The sequence below is a fragment of the Dermacentor andersoni genome, chromosome 7 (genome assembly GCF_023375885.2).
Source record: "Dermacentor andersoni chromosome 7, qqDerAnde1_hic_scaffold, whole genome shotgun sequence".
NCBI lineage: Eukaryota > Metazoa > Arthropoda > Arachnida > Ixodida > Ixodidae > Dermacentor > Dermacentor andersoni.
This window is the reverse complement of record NC_092820.1, coordinates 63,827,623-63,837,257: the sequence shown is the minus strand read 5'-3', so window position 1 is coordinate 63,837,257 and position 9,635 is coordinate 63,827,623. Positions and strand designations below refer to the sequence as shown.

Sequence of the window (9,635 nt, the reverse complement as noted above, 5' to 3'; positions counted from 1 at the left end):
GCTGTCCTATTGGACCAATTACTTGCACATAGCAACTGCCATCATAAGTAGGCCCGGAAATTCTGGGTAGTTTATAGCTACATTGCAAATAATATCGACGTGGACTCCAATCCGAACCGCGTGTGCCAGAGTAATGTATCCTTTGCCACGCGAGTCGCCCCTAACGCCGTAATTTTTTAAAAAAGAAATATGAGCTACAGCGCCAGGAAGTACCTTTAAAATGCGTAAAATGGCTGTCCTTTATTGTGTACTGAGGTATCAAGAAGGTGGGTTGAGGAATGACTGAGACTTTATCTGATAAAGAGCGGCTTCGCTTGCAGTCGTAAGAAGAGCGGGGCCTCATCGTCACTTAACGATTCTTGTGCAGCGATTCGTCGACTAAGTTCGCCATATTCGGTGCCTTGGCTTTACTCCTCCTGCTGGCAGTCGTAGGCTTCCTCCTCATCGGCGGCCTCGGTGGTGAGGTTTCATCATGCGTTCTCATTAAGTGGAGTAGTTAGCCTTCGAATCTGAACAGAAACCGTTGCACGCGTCACGGCGCACAGAGGTCACCTGCTATCGCTGCAATGAACGGCACAACACGCAGGTGACGACGTATCCGAGGAGGACGCGGACGCCGGAAGCTCTGGAGGAGGAGGGGGTGGAGGAGGAGGAGGGGGAGGAGGAGGGGGAGGAGGAACTTCTCTACCTCCACCAATAACTGTACCTACTGGCGCCGGTAAAACAACAACGCCGGACAGTAGCAGTGTTGCTACTACTGTCCAACAAACACCCCAGCCGGGCGCTAACCAACCACAAACCCAGCCGGGCGCTACCCAACCACAACCCCAGCCGGCCGTAACCACACCCTCAAACGAACCACCCGAACGTGAGTCCAAAGCAATTGGTGCCCCAGATGAAGAAAAGCGCGCAGTCGAAGGCACTTTACAGCCGGTGTAGAGGCTTCTTTCACTTGGTGTAGCCACCGAGCTGTCGGTGGTAAGCACGCGTTCTTCTCTCGCATCGTATTGATGTCGATATTTTGCGCGGACGTAAAGTTCTATGCTGCTGCCAGTGAGACTTGGGACTGTTTAGCGCTTCATGTTTCGTCTGTAAAGAATCCCTACGTATTTAGCGTGGAAATAGTGCATGCAAATGAAATAAACAGAATAGGCGTATCAGTCAGGCTCTAAGAATGATCTCTCCGCGTGAAAAAGAAGGTTCATATTGGATAGCTTATACCTTGAAAGGATAAGTTGCACTTTAATATGTGTTTCGTACGAAAGCATTCACAAAGGTTGGGTAACCTGCTTTTACAACGTCTTTCTTCGGTTACCTAACCTGCATTCGTTTAGCATTTACAGCAAAGAGATGAGCTGGTTGGAATCTGGACAAAGACATGTTTAGTTGCACGCTTGGCGCACGCTTGCATTACGGCACCATAGCCAAAGAGCATTCATCTCGACGCACTATTTGTGCACATACGCCTTCTGTGCAGCCATCAAGGAGCTCATGTGCACGTTGGGCGGCATTGCGGCTGCGATCAAGAGGTTTCCTCCTGACGGACTGTGCGACCACATCTACTACACGCACGTGTACATCAACTCGAACACCAGCGAACTCCAGTCGTTGACCCCCGTCTCCAGCTACAAAGTGTTCCTGGCGCACATCAAGTCATTAAGCCGAACCAAAGGAGGGCTCTCCTTCGACGTACAGTTAGTGCTCACGATTCAAGAATTCACGTTTCTAGTACCAATATTATACCATACATGGTACCGAACTGGTACCGACAAGGTAACTGGACCGGTATTAGAGGTGGGGCCCTGGTAGGATTCAGGCGTCACTCAAAGGGTCACTAGCCGACGCCATCGGAGCCCCTCAGTTAGGTGCGACTGGCGCCAGCTACCGGGGCGTTACGCGGTGGCCAAGTGTGTCGAAACGATCGTCCTGGACTTCGTGCCGAGAGTAGCTTGTTGTAGGGGAGTTAAACGACAGAAAATGCAAGAAATAGCAGAGGGATTATTTCACATGTGCGCTAGTTGCTATGGCCACACTATTTCTAAAGGTTATACTGAAGCACACCAGGGGCGCTATAACGTAAAACTATTCGAAACTTTTCTATTCCAATTCTTCAATCAGCCCACCGCGCTTGGTCGAAAATTTTTTTGGACCGCCCCCACTTAACCTGTCTGCCATGCGACGTCACGAAAGCCGCGATAGCTCCCCGTCTGATATGACGTGTACACACCGATTATGCATAATTTGACCGAACAAAGCAAACATAGTTATTTCCGATTCAACGCCTTTTTGCCATTGGCCCTCAGCTATTCGTCAAAAGTTTTCGAGCGGCACTCACTTCACCTGCCTCTCAGGTGACGCCACAATACCGCAAAAATTTACCGCGTCAAAGTGAGGCGTACGCGTTAAAGATGCATTAATATGCCGAACAAAACTGAATTTTCTTCTGAATAGCCGCAGGCTGGCGCGTTCCGAAACGAATAAAAGATGGCTGCCGCTGATCGCTCCGGCGCGGGCTACTCGCCCCTGCAGGAGAGCATCGGTTTATTTGCTTGTAATAAAACTTTTTGCATGGCCGTGCAACGTTTTCGAGAACTTTCGGCACGTTTACGACCTTGTTCTGCCAACTCTTCTTTGCTGAGGATCCGTTTTAGCGCCATTCTTAAGCTTCCGTTGCATGCCGCCGCGATTGTCGACGAGCCACCGCAAGCTAAGTAAGAGAAAGTAGACCTATCGCAGACGCCGGCACCACCCTCTTCAGTGGTGGCCATATTCAATGCAGTGGCTCCGCCCCATCGAATCCCTCCCCACTTGAGCATGCTCCTCGCCTCTTGTGAGCCAGTTATATAAGACAAGCCGCTCGTTTTTCAAGCAAACGAAACTGACCTCCTATGAACGAGGGGAGCATTTGATTGTGTTGGGGTCTCGGTGCTGACGCCCGTTATTGCCAATGGGTCGCAAGCCCCAAGGGTAGCGTTGGCCTGGCGGCCTGGGGCACTGGAAGCATCCGAAGGTCCCGGCAAAGCAAGAGAAGACTGGTAACAGAACAACTTGTTTATTCTAACATAGCAAAAGAGCGGCCGGTCAGGTCGACCGAAGTGGAGAGACGGGAGAGCACGTAACTCAACAGTACAAATCGGAGCCTCTCTCCTGGCGTCCGGGGGCAGCTGCTCTTATACTCTCGGCGTCGCGGGCCAGAAGGAAGGTCACGGGATGAGCCCACGCGACGGCGGAGCATGAGCCCACGCGACGGCGCGCACGGTCGAGCCGAGAGACATGCTGAACCGAGTGTAGTGACGCATCGCCAACCCGCCGACGGACAGACCTCCTAGCACCTCACTTGGCGAGCTCCGCTCCCCGGCTGCCGCGCTTTGACAAGCGTGGGCACACACACACACACGCACACACGAAGACACGTGGCACTGAAACACGCCTGGACACGCTTGGCGGGGAGGCGTTGCGGCGGCATCGAACGGGCCAAAATGTCCGCCGCTTTGAACGAAGCCCCGGCGTCCGTTGCAGCCGCGCCGGCATTACCGCGCGTTGAAGGCGAAACGTAACAGACCGCCCCGCCGGGGGAAGGAGATCCCGATGGTCAGGGGACTGCATCCGCTGTCCGGAGGGATGTCGCTCGATGATGCTCATAACCGAAGTCGGGCGTCCTTTGGCGTTTCTTGAGCGCAGCGCACAGAGAAGGCCTCGTTCTCACGTTCAGGTTCACACAGGACACTGCAAAGTGACTTCGGGAGAGTTGACATTTTTGTTCTCGTTTCCGGCAAGCGTTAGAACCACGCCTGAAAGTCAACCGCTCAGTCAGCAAGCACGGCACAACCCTCACTAAGCCCTGCCAGGCTCTTTCCCCTTTTATACTGCTGCCTAGTTCCTTACAGTAGTTTAGCAGCACTCAGAACGCGTCCACAAATCGGAAAATTGCACTAGAAAGCACATCATCACTTTGAAACACTACACAAAAGCAATAAGTTAAAAAAAATCCTGCCTCAGGAAGAAAAACATCCGTAACAAGCAATTTTGAGGCTGATTCCCACGTTAGGGGCTTCGACTTTAGCCATCGGCGTTACCGTTGAGACTCCCCTTTTTGTAACGCACCTCAAAGGAATATTGTTGCAAAGCGAGGCTCCAGCGCAGGAGGCGGCCATTTTTGAGAGAGATGGTCTGCAGCCATTGGAGAGGGCAGTGATCCGTCTCAATGATAAACCTCGAGCCAGCTAGGTAACATGACAATTTCTGAACGGCCCACACGATACACGCACACTCTTTCTCGGTGGCGCTATACGCCTGCTCACGACTCGTCAGCTTACGACTAGCATACAGGACGGGGTGTTCTACTTCTCCATTTTCCCGTTGGCACAGTACAACGCCCATGCCTCGCTCACTAGCATCACACTGAACAACGAACCCTTTTGTGTAGTCGGGCGATCGTAGCACAGGCTGGCTTGTTAGGGCGCTCTTTAGGGCGCTAAAAGCTCTTTCCTTTGTCTCGTCCCAGACGACTGTTTGCGGCTCTGTCTTTCTTAGAGCATCCGTCAAGGGAGCCGCGGTATCAGAGTACCTGGGGATGTACCTCTGATAGTAGCCGGCGACACCTAAGAACGACCGAATATCGGTCTTCGTGCGCGGTTGCGGGAAGTCTCGCACAGCGGCCACCTTTATTTCAGAGGGGCGGCGACGACCCCGACCAATCACGTGTCCGAGGTAGACAACTTCGGCCTGTGCTAACTGGCACTTGGGAGCCTTGACTGTCAAGCCCGCATCGCGCAGGCGGGTTAGCACTGCCCGCAAGTGCGCCATATGCTCAGGCCAGGATGCGGAGAATATCGCTACGTCGTCTAGATACGGTAAAGCGAATTCTTGCTGTCCCCGCAACACTTTATCCATGAGGCTTGAAAAGCAGTATGGCGCGTTCTTCAAACCAAAACTCACAACTTTAGGACGGAATGTCCCCATTGGTGAAATGAACGCCGCATACCTACTAGCCTCTTCTGTAAGTGGAACCTGCCAATAACCCCTGACAAGATCTAGGGTGGAAATAAACTGAGCGCTACTCACTCTCTCAAGGCGCTCCTCGATGTTAGGGATCGGATAAATTTGATCCTTAGTGATAGAATTAAGCCTGCGGTAGTCGACGCAAGGACGAGGTTCCTTGCCCGGTACCTCAACTAAAATCAAAGGGGAGGTATAATCACTCTCACCCGCCTCAATAACACCGAGCTGTAGCATTTTCTTTACCTCAGCCTCCATAATATCGCTCTGGCGGGGTGACACCCGGTACGCCTTGGATCGTACTGGCTCTGGGGAGGTAAGTTCTATGTCATGAGTAAGGACAGAAGTCCTACCAGGCCTCTCAGAGAACAGACCTTGAAACTCTTGTAAGAGCTGGTGTAGTTCGGTTTTCTGCTCAGGCGACAGCGAGGCTTTACTTATTAAGTCACTAATGACTTGATCGGTGTCTTTCCTGTTCGTCACTGAGCGTAGTCCCGGAAGCTCGAGCGGAAGCTCTTCTAACTTTCCCGCATCGGGAATTTCCTCTCCAGTATCTGGTGCCTTTACCGCTACAGGCTCAATTTTATTCAGTTCGGGCGTGCTCTGAATACCAGCTTGCTGCGCCTCTGACCCTTTTTCATCGTTCAACAACGTCGGTCCCGCAACTACCGCCTTTGCAGCGAGCTCCCGAACCTTCGATCTGGTTAAGGCCTGAACGCTAGCCTCACCAAACAAAAGCCCCTTCTCGCGCAGGAGGTGATCGGACCTGTTCGAAAATAGGTACGGGTACTGGGGGGGCAGCATAGATGACACTGCGGCCTCCGTCTCAAGTGCTCCGAAAGGTCCTTCAATAAGCACTTTTGCTACCGGCAGACACACGCTATGAGCTTCCACTGCTTGCTTGATCCATGCGCACTCGCCCGTGAACATATCGGGTTCTACGTAAGAGGGGTGAACTACATCCATTGTAGCTGCGGAATCGCGAAGCACTCGGCACTCTTTCCCGTTCACGAGGAGGTCTCGCATGTAAGGCTCGAGAAGCTTCATGTTCTCGTCAGTGCTGCATAAAGACAAAAACACGACTTTTGGTTTTGTTTCTGGACACTGCGCCGAAAAGTGACCCGGCTTCTGGCACGTATAACAAACGCGCGCTTGCCTCGTCTCGAACCTCTTTCTGCGTTCGGCTTCGGTTGCCGCCGTCTCCTTACGTTCGGTCGGACTGCTTTCACTCGCATCCGCACTACGTGTGTCCCCCTTTGCTCTCATGGGCGTGAACTTCGGCCTCTCAAACTTGGAGCCAAATTCACCCTTTTGACCGTCCTTAGCTCCGCGAGCCCGACGCGTCACAAACTCCTCGGCTAGCTCAGCGGCTCTAGCCACCGTACTAACGTCTGGCCTATCCAAGACCCAGTACCGCACGTTCTCAGGTAACCGACTATAAAACTGTTCTAGCCCGAAACACTGCAGAACTTTCTCGTGGTCACCAAACGCTTTCTCTTCTTTGAGCCACTCCTGCATGTTTGACATAAGCCTGTACGCAAACTCTGTATATGACTCACTTTTGCCTTTCTCATTTTCCCGAAACTTCCGACGGAACGCCTCCGCTGACAGCCTGTACTTTTTTAGCAGACTCGATTTCACTTTGTCGAAATCCTCTGCCTCCTCTCTCTCCAAGCGAGCGACTACGTCGGCCGCCTCGCCGGGTAACAAAGTGAGCAAGCGCTGTGGCCACGTTTCCCGAGAGAACCCCTGCTTCTCGCACGTTCGCTCAAAGTTAACCAGGAACAAACCAATGTCCTCTCCAAGCTTAAACGGCCGCATCAGGTCAGTCATTTTGAACAATACTCGTTCTCCTGCACCGTGTGCCTGACTTCCATTACGAGCGCGTTCCATCTCTAACTCGAGACGCTTCATTTCCAAAGCGTGTTCACGCTCTTCTTTTTCTTTCTGTTCTATAAGTTCGCGCTCATGTCTTTTTGCCCGCTCCTCAATGGTCTCAAGGCAATCCGACAGCTCGTCATCCTCAGCTTCTAACTCAAGAATAGCCCTTAGCAGTTCTGGTTTTCTGAGTTTGTCTGAGACATCCAGACCCAACTCTCTTGCAAGCTCCAGCAATATCGGTTTGCGCAACGACTTCAAATCCATGGCTGCTCTGAATGCTGCTTTCTCTACTGCCTACTATTGTCTTGCCGCAAACTAACCCGGCAGCAACGACAAACACAATTACCAGCTCTGTTCCTAACACTAACAAAAGCCTGGCAAAACTCAGAAGAAGAAAGTCCCGCACTCACCAAACCTCGCAGCCAAGACTTCAGCGCAGTCGTTCCGCTGCAGGCAACCAGTCATCACACAGGGCTCGTTGCACTGCTCCCGGATGGTCGTTGTGCTGCTCAGCATACAGTCAACCGCATCTCTTCGCTGCTGGCCTCCGTTGTCGCGATCCCACCACTGGCAACCAGTTGTTGGGGTCTCGGTGCTGACGCACGTTATTGCCAATGGGTCGCAAGCCCCAAGGGTAGCGTTGGCCTGGCGGCCTGGGGCACTGGAAGCATCCGAAGGTCCCGGCAAAGCAAGAGAAGACTGGTAACAGAACAACTTGTTTATTTTAACATAGCAAAAGAGCGGCCGGTCAGGTCGACCGAAGTGGAGAGACGGGAGAGCACGTAACTCAACAGTACAAATCGGAGCCTCTCTCCTGGCGTCCGGGGGCAGCTGCTCTTATACTCTCGGCGTCGCGGGCCAGAAGGAAGGTCACGGGATGAGCCCACGCGACGGCGGAGCATGAGCCCACGCGACGGCGCGCACGGTCGAGCCGAGAGACATGCTGAACCGAGTGTAGTGACGCATCGCCAACCCGCCGACGGACAGACCTCCTGGCACCTCACTTGGCGAGCTCCGCTCCCCGGCTGCCGCGCTTTGACAAGCGTGGGCACACACACACACACGCACACACGAAGACACGTGGCACTGAAACACGCCTGGACACGCTTGGCGGGGAGGCGTTGCGGCGGCGTCGAACGGGCCAAAATGTCCGCCGCTTTGAACGAAGCCCCGGCGTCCGTTGCAGCCGCGCCGGCATTACCGCGCGTTGAAGGCGAAACGTAACAATTGGTTTGTTCAGACTACCCTACTGGCGGCCGCCCGATGCTTGCGTCGGTGGTTACGAAAATTTGACATCAGGAGATTGGAATAAAAACATATTGGAGTAGTTTTACGTTATGCGGCCCCAGTAATACGCACGACGATGTCCTCCTAAATACGCTTAGTCATACATAGATGCACATATTTGAAAAGTCGCTGTTCCACCCAAAAGGCAAAGGGTTTATTGTGATAGCAAGGTATTGGGCAACAACAAGAAGTTTTTAGTTTTATCGGCCATAGAAATTACAGTAAACATTCGTCCCCTAATAGAAATAACAAACAAGGTGTCACGTCCACACAGGAAAACATGATCAGGGCTCATTCACGTCCAGCAAACACGCGCTTTCCCAATTCTTTCGTGACGAAAAGAGCCGGTCACGCAGAGCGATCACCTCCGGCTGCCTTTGCCATTTAGTGTCTCCGGATATGAAGATTAAACGAGCTACAGCGCTAAGCCCACGGCAAGACAGGCCAACATTGCACGACCTGCCGTCGCGGCTTCCCCTGCGTTTGCAATACCGCAGATGACCTGCAGAATAGGGTGCGATAACCGCGAGGCGCTCATCCGCGCATACAGCCATTCAGATTCACTCGCTCTTCCCTATCCTCCCGTTCCCCACAGCCCACGATTGATCGTGTTACCGTGGTCCCAAATCCCTTTCCCTTGCGCCCTCTCTATCACGTGGCCTGCAACATTAGGCGCGCGGGAGGCTGGCGCACTTCGAGTCACAATTATTCTCGGCTGGCTCACCTTCTCACATTTACCCTCACATCCACTAGTCTAGAAACCTTGCCGGCCACTTGCAGCGTGCGTCTTATTTCACTTAGGCTTGATGCGAAACCTCAAGGCGACGGAGAAATTTTGTCTGGAGTGTTTGTATAATTAAAGGGCCCCTGAGACGGTTCGGACAAATTTTGTACACGCGCAGGGTACAGCCTAAGTAGAACATTCGCACCACAATTAAAGTGAAGCGTTACGAATTAATGGACCTACAAGTGATTACAAGTTACCCACCTCCCTAGCCATGCTTTCCCTCCTCAACTCGTTCGCCGAGCGATCGGAGCTAAGCTCCGCCTTCACTGGTTCTGCGTGCCGACGCGATGTCACATCGTCCACTTCCGGTTGTTTTGGAGCCCACCCCCGCCCGCGCGAAACCTCTCTGCTAGCCGCTTGGCCGTCAACCCCAAGCGAGAGCTATCGAAGCAGCGTGCGTTGCGAGCATTCTGTCGCAGCGCCGAACGTGTCTGGTATTCCGGTAACCACACACTGGCTGAACGTTTCGACGGAAAGGCGGAGGCATAAACTCAGGCTGATAAAGGAACTTTGGCGTACACATACGTGAGCTGCCTGATCGGTCTCCACGGTCCAGCCACCAGTGGCACAGAGCTTAACCAGCCAAAGAAAGAGCTAATATTGCTCTAACCAAGTGTAAAACATTTTAAACATTTACAGAAACAACGTGTTAACGATTACACGCCTGTGAACATTTTACACC

The 9,635-nt window shown here is 52.8% G+C and overlaps 1 protein-coding gene across 1 annotated transcript in view; it reads left to right on the top strand.

The window, feature by feature from the left end:
• The first annotated feature begins 229 nt into the window (after positions 1 to 229).
• LOC129385858 (uncharacterized) overlaps positions 230 to 9,635 on the top strand; it is a 38,233-nt gene continuing 28,827 nt past the window's right edge. The window contains exons 1-3 of the mRNA XM_072289467.1: positions 230 to 266; positions 587 to 868; positions 1,478 to 1,694. Coding sequence (XP_072145568.1) covers positions 230 to 266; positions 587 to 868; positions 1,478 to 1,694 — 536 coding nt within the window. The remainder of the gene's footprint in view (positions 267 to 586; positions 869 to 1,477; positions 1,695 to 9,635) is intronic.